The 14,205-nt window shown below is 33.8% G+C and overlaps 1 protein-coding gene across 3 annotated transcripts in view; it reads right to left on the reverse strand.

The window, feature by feature from the left end:
• Window positions 1–14,205, reverse strand: part of gtf3c2 (general transcription factor IIIC, polypeptide 2, beta) — a 25,888-nt gene that overhangs the window by 6,965 nt on the left and 4,718 nt on the right. For all 3 annotated transcript variants that reach the window (XR_001632716.1, XM_016470792.1, XM_016470793.1), the window contains exons 11-18: window positions 7,945–7,976; window positions 7,210–7,339; window positions 6,953–7,097; window positions 5,247–5,408; window positions 5,073–5,160; window positions 4,876–4,995; window positions 4,626–4,793; window positions 1,195–1,302 (exon numbers count right to left, since the gene is read on the reverse strand). Coding sequence is in view for 2 of the 3 variants with exons in the window: in XM_016470792.1 (XP_016326278.1) it covers window positions 1,195–1,302; window positions 4,626–4,793; window positions 4,876–4,995; window positions 5,073–5,160; window positions 5,247–5,408; window positions 6,953–7,097; window positions 7,210–7,339; window positions 7,945–7,976 (953 nt within the window). In the remaining variant the exon portion in view is untranslated. The remainder of the gene's footprint in view (window positions 1–1,194; window positions 1,303–4,625; window positions 4,794–4,875; window positions 4,996–5,072; window positions 5,161–5,246; window positions 5,409–6,952; window positions 7,098–7,209; window positions 7,340–7,944; window positions 7,977–14,205) is intronic.

The following is a 14,205-nucleotide window of genomic DNA, read 5'->3' on the forward strand; positions in this document are numbered from 1 at the left end:
TTATGGTCTGAAACTCTACTCAGATTAATTAGTAATTACAAAGGTCTGTTTAACCTTTTGTTCCTGCATGTCCTCTGTGGGTCACTGGACTATACTGCCAACAATAAAGGATTTCAGCACAGCTCTAATTACTCTGTGCATGTGGCTCTGCTCAACAATAAACAAGTCTGCTGCTGGAAGACATCCAGTTCTGCCTGTAACTTCCTCCTTGCCACAATTCTTTCTGAAATTATGTTCTTGAATGAAAGTTTGATCTTCAAACTTTTAGATATATCTTACATGGCATTTTACAACAAATTAGATAAAGAAAGAATCATTTAAAAACAAAAGAATAAAAATTAAAAACAATCTATCCATCCATCCATCATTTTAATAATTAAACCATCTACACTGAACAAAATTATAAACGCAACACTTTTGTTTTTGCCCCCATTTTTCATGAGCTAAACTCAAAGATCTAATACTTTTTCTATGTACACAAAAGGCCTATTTCTCTCAAATATTGTTCACAAATCTGTCTAAATCTGTGTTAGTGAGCACTTCTCCTTTGCCGAGATAATCCATCCACCTCACAGGTGTGGATTAATAGAATGAAAATATTTGTACGTATGCATGTATGTGTACTGTGTATATTTAATGTGTACATAAATATACAAATGCACAAGTATATATTTTAGAAATATATATTTTCCTAATTTTACAGGCCATTAGCTTCCGTCCATCTTCTTGCTTAACTCTCAGCAAACCACCCACTCTTTCACTGGCCTGTGCAAATACAGCAGTGCACTGAGTCTGCTACACACAACTATAGCTTATCTAAAACCAGTAACAATACAGCTAATACAGAATCAGTCTACACAAGGTGATTGTTGATGGAATCACCTATATGGGGAACATAGAACCAAAGTCTTATATTACATGGTGAAAGCATATATCATATTTTTTTAACACAGCTCTATTGAATACTTGATTTTGATTGGTCTACGGCAGATCCTCTTGGTCTAGCAGCTGGTCAACAACTATAAAAAATCCCCTCGGATTTCAGATGTTATCCTGACATAAGACAGGAATCAGATGCAGCTGGCAAGCAGATTTTCAGGTTATTTCACAGCTCTACACTGATAGGGTGCTGCAGGTGTCAGTGAGGGCCTCAGCTGGGCTTGTAAACTGCTGTATAGATAAATGCAATCTTACCTTGTAGAGTGCGCTCAATGGCATCTGGTCCACTTTAGCAACACCTTTGACCTCATGCTGGTGCAGGTGCTTCATCATGGCCCGATTTTCACTCTTAGCAAAGTTCCCCTGAGAGAAAAAAACAAACAAACACAAAACAGTGTGTGAATACCCGCTCCAGAATTAAGCAAGCACTAGATAAGTCGGCATAGCTTTACCATTCCCACACTTATTATAGAGGGTATCATCGACTACTTCACATTACAATCCATGTCACGTTCAAAATGTCACAATATCATAATTAGATCGCTACCGAAACCCAGCGCATCTAGTTTCAATCTATCATCTTGAGTTTGATTTACTTTTGCATATTACAGTGCATCATTGGCCATGTTCACAAAGCAACAGAAAAAAGATTGTCATTGTGGTTTGGAGCCAAATATGGTTTTTATACATCTTTTGTGAAAACCTTTCTTTTGATGAAAGAGTGACAAGTGTATTCTAGAAATGAAGATACTATGACAGTATGTGACTTAAAAATAATGACTTAAAGTTCAGTCTTTTCCTCACAAAGCTAGAGCAAGATGATGGATACTAAAATTGTAGATAACGCAATAATTATTTTCATGTTATTCCTGATTAACAATAAATGGCTGGTTATAATATTTTAACATTATAATGTTAATATTCTGTGTAAATAAAAAAAAAAATAAAACGCAAAAAAAAAAAACACAATATTTAAAAATTTAACATTTTTAACCATTTTATCAGTATGGAAAATGTTAAGATTTGTTGTAATGTACATGTAAAATAGATGTAAATGAACAATATTCTGTGTAAATAAAAAAAAAATAAAACGCAAAAAAAAAACTCACAATATTTAAAAATTTAACATTTTTTACCATTTTATCAGTATGGAAAATGTTAAGATTTGTTGTAATGTACATGTACAATAGATGTAAATGAACATCTGTGCAATATTAAATTATTATGAAAAATAAAATTATATATATAAAATAGCATACCATAAGTACCATATTTAGTACTGTCCTGTGAATAAGATATTTCACATAAAAGATGTCTATATGTAATCCACAAGTCTTAAGCTTAATTCTTAATACTGTGTATCATTACTTAGATGTTTTGTGATGGTTGAGGCCCCAGAAGGAAACAATGCATTATGGAGGTGAAAACTTTTGAAAAGGATGAAGATGTGTACATTTTTCTTATTTTAAGTATCATATTTTTTTTCCATTTAGTACTGCCCTTCAGAAGCTACAAAAGATCCCTACATGTTTCCAGAAGACAAAATAAGTACAATTTTCCACAATCTCCAAATTCAGAAAGTTTTCACGTTTTTCACGTCAAGTTTTTCCGGCTCTTAATACATTAGTGATTGTTTGTATGTTTATCAGTGAATGTTACCATACCCTTGGCATTGATAGTGTTCTGCTCTACTATGAATGAATTGAAAAAGAACCAACTACTGCAGTTAATCCAACAGTGGTCACTGGTCACAGTCCAGTGGTATCATTCAGACCATTGTTCTTTTGCTGGCTGAATGTGTGTGTGTGTGTGTGCAGGGATGACTGAGGACAGTTCAATTAGCCCAATTCAAACAGCTCTGGACTGAGTTTCCCAAAAGCATCATAAGCCTAAGAAGATCGTAGAACCAACGGCACCAATGGTTTCTATGATCAACTTAGTCCACAACGCTTTTGGGAAACGCAGCCCTGGCCTGTTCCAGACCGTGGCCTCAAAGTGGACATGTGCAGTGTGCCGTGGATGGACGGACGGATGGGGGTGGAGCGCTGGAGCGTGAGACGGCAGAATAGATGGAGCATCTCTGTGATAGGGGGTAGGCCTCCAGGCGGGCATGACTTTAAATTAATGAAGGGTGCAGAACTTAATCAACATATAACACATATGATGCACGATGAGTCTCATAGGGATATGAGAGAGAGGGGTGCCACTACGCTAACATGCAGACTCTCCTCCACTCGCTCAGGTGTGCTGGGAAAATAACAAAGCCAATAAATCTAATCCGGCCACAGCACCTGCACAGTCCGCGTGTAATGATCTGTGGAATAGGCTGCAGTACACAGTCGGTATCACACACAGCTTATACACACACTACCGCTATCATATTCACACATTAATGAGGCCACTAATGGATTTTTACATGGTCTTGCAAACACATACATACAAGTCAATGTTGTACACAGAAAAACATACAGAAAATCAAGGGCATATCAACTATTATAACTGGGGTGGACATGTCCCTCCCACTTCCAGCAATTTACACCCATTGTTGTCGAGTATTAAAGGGATAGTTCAACCAAAAATGAATATTCTGTCATGATGTACTTACCCTCATGTCATTCCAACCCTTTGGTTAACACAAATTTTAATATTTTTAATGACACCTGAGAGGTTTCTGTCCCTCCATTGAAAGTCTAAGTAAATAAAACTAAAATACCCCCAAAAAGATCAAAAAAGGTAATAAAAGTGTCATAAAACTATAATATATATGAATCAGATGGTTTAATCCAAGTCTTGTGAAGAGATACAATCACTTTATATGATGAACTGATTTATTTTAGGATTTCATTTACATCTAAATAATGATTGGCACAAATACATGCACATATTGTAAACACAGAAGTTTGTGTTTACAAATCTCATTGTTTCTTCTGTATCCAATATGAGATGTATATGTGTTTGTGTGTTAAAAGCTAAAATCATATAAAGCAATCATATCTTTTCAGAAGACTTGGATTACATGGCACGCTTCATACAGATTCTTTTTACAAGCCTTTATGAACGTTTTGGATTCTTTTAAGATCTGGTATTTCAATGGACAAACAGAAACCACACAGGTTTAATTAAAAATCTCTAAATTTGTGGTTTGATGATTAACCAAAGGCTATGGGTTTGGAATGGCATGAGGGTGAGTAAACGATGACAGAATTTAAAATTTTGGATGAAAGTCACATAAAACGGCACCTCCAAGTAGACCTAATATGGCTAGCGCCAGCCCGCTTTTCAGCAAATCAGTAGCTCAAACTTTAGGGCATGGCAATAGCATGGGTTTGATTCCCAGGGAAAACAAGAACTGACAAAATGTAAACATGTGCCTTGAATGCAGTGTACATTGCTTTGGATAAAAGTGTGTCTGCCAAATGCATTATATAATTAATATTCATGAGCCTGCCTGATAAGGTTTGCAGTGCACCACATTACTGTTTTTTAAAAAACTATTTTGTGCAGAGCTCTGGTAAAAATTAAAGAAAGGTGATTATGTGGCAACAAAAGATCAATACTCTCAAAATCTGATTTCCTACATCATTTCCCAAGCATGGAGACCTTGTCATGAAGAAAACTGCTCAACAATAGAATTAAACAATGACTGCACAAAAGTCATTTAAAAGACATCTTTTTGAGTTTCTCACCAGGTCCAAGTCATGAAAGTGGAGATAGTACTTTCTGATTACTCCTTTGTAACTCAGTGGCTCCTTCCTAGGATTACTTGCAGCATTTTCCACTTCCTCCTCCTCCTGTTCCTTATCTCCAGGCCTCTGACCAGGTTGAAACTGGACCATGTCAGTCCTGTACACTGACTATGTGGGTTGAGCAAAATAGTCAATGTTAATGCAAGGTTTCCATATGTGGGAATTCAGATAAAGTGATAAAGAAACATACATATCTCCGTCGTCTGATAGTGTTGGGGTCGATGTCCATTTCAGGAAGCGAACTAAATAAACAATCTCCTCCATTGTCCACAACGGCAAAAGTATTTATCCAATCAGACATAGAAAGGCTCTGAAAAACGTTTTGTCATTATTAAACCATATTGTCAGTACTAAACCATGTAGAGACGTTGTGAAATGTCTACATACCCAAATAGTGGCTTTTCTAGGACACACAAAGTAAGGCTTGATTCCAAGGTAACCTGAATCAAAATAGTGAACCCCATGTTGTCCAAACCTACACAGTGCAAAGGCAAACGATTATTTAATAAAAATATAAATAAGTTGACTGACTTAAAACTTCAAAATATCATATAGACTAACGTGGCAAAGCAACACTCTTGAGCCATCAGGATGCCGCTCCAAAAGAGGGGCCAGTACACTTCAGTGGACAAGCAGCGCTTTACTGCCAAAAGAGGCACGTAGGTTTTTCTCACATCCCACATTTTTGCCATGCGGTCATCTCCGACTGTCACCAACAAGTTACTGCCAACAACAGCACACAACAATAGCAGATAAAAACATTATATACTGTTATTCATGCTTTTTTCATACCTCAGCACAATTGCAGATAAATCAATATTTTAGAGAACATTCAAAAATTACATTCCCATAATGTTTGTGCAATTATGAAAATGGATGTTGTCTCCCTTGATGTTGTCTCTATGTTTTTTTAAACATTTAACACTGCTTTGAGCTGAGTTGCAGTTAAGTGCTTGCAACATGCAGAGATCAAACTAGCAAGCTTCTTGTCACCACTACGCCACACCATCCCCCCCCACCCCCAAAAAAGAGAGGGACCAAGGCTGCTGTGAGCTAGTGTCCTGCCGTTAAAATTAGTATATGATGCAATCTGGGAGGAAATCATGTCAATTCAGTGTCTGTACTTCTCCTCTTCACATCTGGACAGTAAAAGGGCAGAAGAGACAGCTGATCCCCCTGCCAACCCTCTTGCTTGAATGCTTGAAGTTTGCTGCATGCGTAGCTGCGTACAAACTGCAACCCTTCAGAGCAATAACACACAGAGACTGTTCTGCTTTTTCTGAGGTTGAGGTATATCTGAATTCTACATTTTACATCTTACATTTTGAGTCTAAAGAACAAGAACAAAATGTTCCAAACACAAGAAATCTCCACTTGATTTTACTAGCCCCCTGTGGTGAGTGGGATAGGGTGTCATTTTCCAAATGAACTTCTCTAATGCCACTTACAAGAGTCTCTTATAAGGTCACAGTGCTTTAAATGTAAGTGCTAAGAGCAGGCTGCTGAAACTACTGATGCTGAAACAACACATGATTGGAATGGTAATGTATTTGATCTAGACTGCTTCTCTGTTACTAAATGAGAAAACTCCAAGGATGTGCTGTATCATAGCATGAATATCATACAGATAATGTCATACATAAAGATTTAAATACACTACGAATACCAAATGAAATGAATGATACTGAACACTACAATCAAACATATCAGTAATAACAAAAGGTGTTTGCATGAAATATTTTCAGTTTATATTCAGTTAAGATCAAGAATCTCCTTTTTAAACAAATGCACACTTCTGTTTAAAAGTTCCAAATAACTACGATTTTTTAATGTTTTTGAAATAGGTCTCGCATGCTCATCAGGGCTTCATTGTTTTTGCTAAAAACAGTAATATTGTGAAATATTATTATCAAAATCTGCTTTCTATTTGAATACATTTGAATATATAATTTATTCCTGTGACAACAAAGCTGAGTTTTCAGCATTACTTCAGTCTTTAGTGCCACATGATCCTTCAGAAATCACTCTAATATGCTGATTTGGTGCTGAAGAACATTTCTTCTTATCATTAAGGTTGAAAGCAGTTATTCTGCTCAGTATTTTTCTGAAAACTATGCTACTTTGTTCCAGATTTCTCTCATAAACAGAAAGTTCAAAAGAAGATCATATATTTAAAATAGAAATCTTTAAACCCAATAAAAAAAAAAATAAAAAAAATTGTAGTCTTGTCTAATCCGACACATGATGCTAGGACTGATGGTTCTCACCTTGAGGCTTTGCACCAGCACAAGGTCCGGATGTTTTCGTCATGAGCATGGAAACAGTGGTAAGGGTAGAGATACACACCTCCGTCTGGAGACTTGACTTTCAGTAGTGTAGACTTACTAGCAAGATCCCATAAACCAACCAGACCTGGAAAAGAAAAAGTGCAGTGATTGCAATATGCATATAAACCAAGGTATTTACAATTAGCAATTCTGTTTAGAAGAACATAGAGGCCTATAGACAAAACATATGAAATCACCATCATAGAAGCCAGCAGCCAAGAGGTTATGTGGTTTGACATGGAGCCAATCCATAGCAAAGCACAGACCACTTTGACCTTTATGATCCGCCTGGTTGGAGCCCATCTTCAAAGTCAGAACCTTCTTCACCTGCAAAAACACATCACAATAAAACTCACTAGAATACGTCATCCATCTGTAAAGATAAAGAATTAGGCTATATTACAAATTTTTTTTAATTGTATAAAGAGATTATATATTTATATAATCTTTCAATCTATATGCACTATTTATAGTAAGTAATTAATATTAATAAATAATTAATAATAAAGGTTTTCATGACAATCACAATTTAACATTTGCTCAATAGTCAATAGCTATTATCCAAAGAAAGTCTGCATTAATCCTCCTCTCTGTGCTTCACATTTAGTTTGAGGAGCCCCTTCTACCATGACAGCTAATTTCCAAAAGATCATCTCTCGGATGTGTGAAAATGTTATGTAGACAGCCCATAAAACAGCCCAGAGGAGCCATACTGAGAACAGTTTTAGTGAAAAGTCACCTCAACTGTGAAATTGAGCTACAGTGAAAATTACACGTCAGATTCAAGCAAACATTGCAATGATCTCTTGCAATTCAAATCAGATGCTTTAGGTCTAATGCAGTGAAAGTGTAATATGTCATTTATTGAAACAAAGACTGAGGTCTTATCTGTGAGAATACGAGGCATGCTAGCAGAGTGGATATTGACCTACCCGGCATATCAACGGTGCTTGGCTGGTTTCTCCTATTGGAAAACACATAAATGTGTTCAATTCTGTGCACTTATACATAGGAGAATTACTAGTCAACACATGACTGCATTTATCAAGAAAAACAATCAAAGGAACAAGGATCAAATGACATGTGCTTATTTGAAATAAAGTAAAGTGTAAATAAGCAGCGGTTTAGCTTAATGTCATCATTTAAAGGGGTCATACACAGTTCATTCTATCTAATACCTGAGTTTTATTATTATTATTATTATGCATCAAACAGAGTCATGATTTAGCTTATGACCATTTTCCACTCTCTCTCTTGGACCATTAGAATTAAATGGTAAGACTTTTTTTTTATGTACGTGCAAAATGCTTCACATGCAAAATGAGTAACAGCACATTACTGAATAGATTAGAACTAACAGATTTCCCTAATTAAAACCAATTTAACACAAACAGTACTATAAACACTGCAAAATCTGGAAGTTTGAATCAGATGTCTATGTATATCTGTATGGCTGTAGTGGTCGTGCTTTAAACAGGGATTCATATTCTCAATACACCAACAATAGAAAACAAAAGTGAAGTGCTAGAGGTGGTGAATAGAGTCACGTGTATGAAAGTGTGAGAGACTGTGGACAGACACTGTGTGTGTATGAGTGTGCAAAAGTGATATATAGCCACGCGGCTTTAGGTCGGAGCCATACACAGCGGTGATGGGTCGATCAGATCGATAAAGCATCGCACCTTTGATCCACTCATTCTGGCAGCGTGGCAGACAGCCCTGACCAGGGGCCCTTTCTCTGGGCTGACTAAGGTCTTTTTGATTGACAGGCCCGGAGGAAACGGGTGTCAGGTATTCGGCTGAAATTCATAGCCTCAAACACTAACAACTGTGTAGCGATGCATCTTTTTTGTCATTTCAATTATAGATCCTTGTCTGATGAAAACAAGCCAGTAAATTATCTCCGTTGAGAAGGGAGGAGTCTGCATCTCTCTCGTCACCTTTTTACGGGACACCCTTTCACTTCAGAGAAAGCCTATTTATAATTATCTACCATAAAACCTCCAGACCCGAGAACATAATGGGAATGTGGTTAACTGTTTTATCACTAGCCTTTTGAAACGTGTCCTATAATTGCTACTATGGGTCCTTTTCAATCAATAAACAAACCAATAATCAATCTACAGTAAGAAAATGTTCAAATGAATGCACGTGTGCTGCATATAATACAGCGATTTGCATGAAATTAGAAGAAAATATAAATCAACAAAAACCTAAAGAAAAAATTAAACAGTAAGACAACAAAAAAGCAATAAAAAAAACTAAATTAAAGACAACTAAACAATAAATAAATATTGAAAACAAACAAAGATCAAATAAAAGCAAAATAAAAACTAAAAATAAAAAAGGAAAGCAAACAATCAAAAAGCTAAAAAAAATAAAAAAAAAATAAACAAAAATAAAAATGTTTCTTAACATTTATATGCACACTAAATATTAACAAAATATGAATAAGTCTAAACAAAAACCATAAAAACTAAATAAAATGCAACACAAAAAACAAAAACTACATAAGCAAAAAACTAATTACAATTAAACAACATAAAATAAAACAACAAAAACTAAAAAAGCAATGCAAAACTAAATTAAAAGACAACGAAACAAAAAATATTATTAAATATTAACAAAAAGATCAAATAAAAGCAAAATAAAAACAAAAGTAAAATAAACAAAAAGTTAAAAACAATAAAAATAAACAAAAATAAAAACACATTCCTTTACATTTACAAATATTAACAAAATAAATAAAAACCTAAATAAAAACTAAATAAAGACAATAAAAAAATACATAAACAAAAAACTAATACCAATAAAACAAAATTAAATAAAACAACAAAAACTAAAATAAATACAAATAAAAAGCAAGTAAAAATATTTAAAAAGCTAAATTTAAAAAAATCAAGTAAAACAACAATAAAAGCACATTAAAAAGATAACAAAAACTAAAAAAAGACAATAAAACCCAAAAATGAAACAAAAAAAACAAACAAACAAACAAAAAAAAAGATGGTAATTTATATGCACAATGTCTCTCTAACACACTCTCTGCACCACACACATGCTATAAAAGTCAAAGAGCAGGTCTGAGGTCGGTGAGAAGGACCATACGCTCAGTAATGAAGGTTAGTTCCCTGAGGGTGGAAAGAGTTCTTGACCAGAGCTCATTGCCGGGTCACTGACCAAAGACATCAGGAGAGCGAGTCCAGCAAGAACCACAAACAGCCTGTCAACAGGAAACGGTTTCTGAGCCCATCCCAGGGCCAGTGTGGAGATGTTAAACTGGTGGAGTGTGAGAAGCAATTTCTGTGGTAATATCAGGAGAACACAATGGGAATACAAAGAGCAGCGAGAGAAAGAATAGCGTTTGAAAGGTCATACTGCATTTTTTTAGTTGGACAATATCCAGCCTATCATTCAACCAGGATTTCTTTCTATTATATTCCCCTTTTAATACTCCACTAAGAATTGACACTAACAACTTCAGTCCTTTGAGAGAAAGAGATTTTTAAAGAAAGCATTTGTTACATCCGAACAGCTCCCTCTGGGCTCATGAAAGTGTAATTAGGAAAACATTCAAGCTTAGAGTAGGATCAATGAATTAGAAGTTCACAAACAGAGAGAATAAGACAGTGGCAGCACTGAAGAAAAGAGATGGTTCATTAATGAACAAGGGCAGTTGGTTTCTTATCTCTACTGGAGCAGGGCCTGAGTCTACCACACAGAGGGCCCCAGAGGGACCAGAAGGATGGACCGTATCACTACTCAATAACTAGAGAAATCTAGTACAAAAGCTGAATGTCTGAATGATAAATAGTGAGGATGGCAATGAAATGGCCCTTGTTTGCTAGTGTAAAGTGTAAAGTTTATTACTCATACTGTGTTATGAGGATGAGGATGTGAATGACAATGTATTTAAGTGTCCAGGATTATAAAAAACAAAATTTTAATAAAAACAACAACAAAACAAAGCTGTTTAATTCCATGATATTTCCCGGTTTTCCATGACCATTCTTGACATAACATATTTAATAAGATTATTTTTTTTAATTACACCTTATTTAAATATTACGTTATTGCATTTTATTGAAATTATTATTATTATTATTTCATTTAACTATATGTTCAAATAATATTATATTTAAATGACTTGTGTTGTATTTTCAATTACTTGTTGCATTTATGCTGCTTTTTTGATAATTTTTCAGTAATAGAAAGTTGAAAGGAACAGCATCTATTTGAAATAGAAAGGTTTTCTGGCATTATGTCTTTTATGTTACTCTCAGTAAATTTAATGCTGAATAAAAGTATTATCTTTTTAAAAAAAAAAAAGGAAAAAAAAAAAAAACTTACTGTACCTTAAACTTTTAAATGGATATTTATTATAAATAAAAATACAATTATTTGTATTTTTTTTTTTACAAATTTTATAACGCTTTTCAAATATTCAATTTTATTAAAAAATGTATTTACTTTTATATTTATATGAATTAGTATGACTATAACATTAACAAACCAAGAACATTGCAACCACAATTTTGCATTACCGTATCTTAAAATAACGTATTATATTGTAAAGCATGATATATTGTAAAATGATTTTACCGCAGGTACTAGGTGCTGTTAGGCACAACATAAAGAAGAAATGTTTCCATTATGTTTAAACAAGACTGCTACATGAGTTACAAATTAGGTCTCAGTGGTATAATGTAAAAAGTTCATGGTTCGCTTCTTACCGGGTTCAAACCTGCAACCTTTCAATTTGCAGCTTTGATCTTTAACCAGTAGACTACATCACTCAGTATAAATATATTATCTGCTGTTGAGATATGATGGATTGGTAAGCTCTATGCTCAATCAATTAAATTATGATGTGCATTCATCATGTTAACCCAAGGCTAAACACAGTAGTAGCAGATCAGTGCTAGAGGGAGAATGCTACACACACAGACACTACTAGTCTGTCTCTCTCTCTCTTACTGTCATCATTCGTGATTGTCAGAAGGCTCTTTAGAGTTCAGCCAAGCCTGTGGTACCTGTAGAAAAGCTATCCGTTAGCATTCCCATTTAATGTATGTATTCTGAATTCTGCAACATCTAAAGCAGCATAATATAATAAAATGCTTGCTATTTACATGCTTCTTGCCAAGAATTTCATTTAGTCAGAACACGCTGATTTGTTTGAATGGTCATTGGAAAAATACGCCTTTTGCTTGCAGAACGGTCAATAGCTCATAAAGCAGACTCAGCTAGGAGGAGAGATCAGTATAACTGTAGATAAGCAGCATTTCACTGCTGTGAAAAGGGCGGCCGCTAATCAAAGGCTGAAGGCAGTGAAACTCAAATAGGCACTAGTCCCTCCCTACTTTTCTTTTCTAGCTCTCTCACTGTGACCGTGATGAATGAGAAGCCCTGGGAGGATAATCTTTTGCAAACACACACACACACACACACAGATAATATGTGTTTAAGAGAATGAAAGAAAAGAGGAAAACAGGGAATGATGCGGCAGATGGCAGGTCATCAGTCTGTTCCCAGCACTCCCTGAGGAGAGGCCATTATGAGCTCCCATGGGACAATCAGCCTACGCTGGCCATTTTATCAGAGCATGAGGCCTTGAGATGTGCAATGAAATAAATTAAAATCCTCACATCCACATCTATGTGCCTGAATAGCTTCAAAAAAATATTTGTTTGAAATCTTGTTGTAAAATACTAAAGCTTGACTAATATTGTACAGGTAAGTAGATTTAAAGGGTGGAATATTAATAAAAATAATAATAATAATGATAATTGTTCTTGCTGTTATAATGATTTGATTTTATTGATTAATTTATTCATTCATTCATTAATAATAATAGGTACTATTATTATTACTACTGTTATTATTTTATATAATAATAGTAATAATATTAATAATAATAACAACTATTATATAAATTATTACTATTATTATATAATAAAAATTTTTACTATTATTATATAAATAACTATTGTTATATAATAATTGTAATAATAATATTGACTATTATTATCATTGAATGAATGAATAGATGAATCAATTAAATCAAATCATTTTAACAAGATCAATTATCATTTAGTCATTCAATAGTAATAATAATAATTATCATAATAATATTTAATAGTAATAATAATATTAACTATTATTATCATCATTAAATGTATAGGTGAATCAATTAAATCAAATAATTTTAAGTTAGAACAATTATCATTTATTCATTCAATAGTAATAATAATAATTATTATAATAATATTTATTATTTATATAATAATAATTATTGTTATTAATTAATTAATATAATATTACTTATTAATTTAATTAATAATTATATAATAATAAATATTTATATAACATAAATAATAATAGTTATTGTATTACAATTACTTTTTTGTACTAATCATTACATATTACTGATCATTGTTTGTAATCATTATTTGTAATTCTTCTTCTTATTATTATTATTAAATGAATGAATTTTAATTATTGCTCTTGTTATAATCATTTGATTTGACCAGTTCATCTTTTCATTCAATAATAATAATAATAATTATTATTATTACTATTACTATTATTATTATTTTTAAAAATGTTAAACAATTATGAATAATTATTTTTATAATACTAAATAAATAAATAATGCAGTTAATCAATCTTCTGAACAATTTCAGGAAATTCAGTGTGTTCTGTTTTAAACTATGTTTTTCAATATTTGTGAAAATTAAGCAAAGACATCATACAAGATAGATTAGCGTTTGTTTAGTGGTAATGGGAAAAATGCATTATAGCACTTGGCTTGTGGCTCTTCTGTCTTGTGCTGCCCTCTTCTGGAAGGACCAACACATTGCACATGAATTCACTGGGAGTTTCTAAATTAGGAGTGACTACATTCCAGCAGAGCAGGCATCTCCAACCCTGCTCCCGCAAAGCTACCAATCCACAGACTTCAGGTCCAGCCCTGCTCCGACACACTGCTTAGGTGTGTTTGGGATTGGAGCTAAACTCTACAGGAAGGTGGCTTTCCAGGAGCAAGATTGGACATCTCTGTTCTAAAAAACAGCCTCATGTGTCAAAGAGACAAAGAGAGTGAAAATAGTTATGGAAAACTAAACTTTGACTGTCTTTGGAACAACCATTTCAAGTGGACCTGAATGCAAAAATAAATAAATAAAAACAAA

The sequence above is a fragment of the Sinocyclocheilus anshuiensis genome, unplaced genomic scaffold (assembly GCF_001515605.1).
Source record: "Sinocyclocheilus anshuiensis isolate Anshui unplaced genomic scaffold, SAMN03320099.WGS_v1.1 scaffold2322, whole genome shotgun sequence".
Classification (NCBI taxonomy): Eukaryota; Metazoa; Chordata; class Actinopteri; order Cypriniformes; family Cyprinidae; genus Sinocyclocheilus; species Sinocyclocheilus anshuiensis.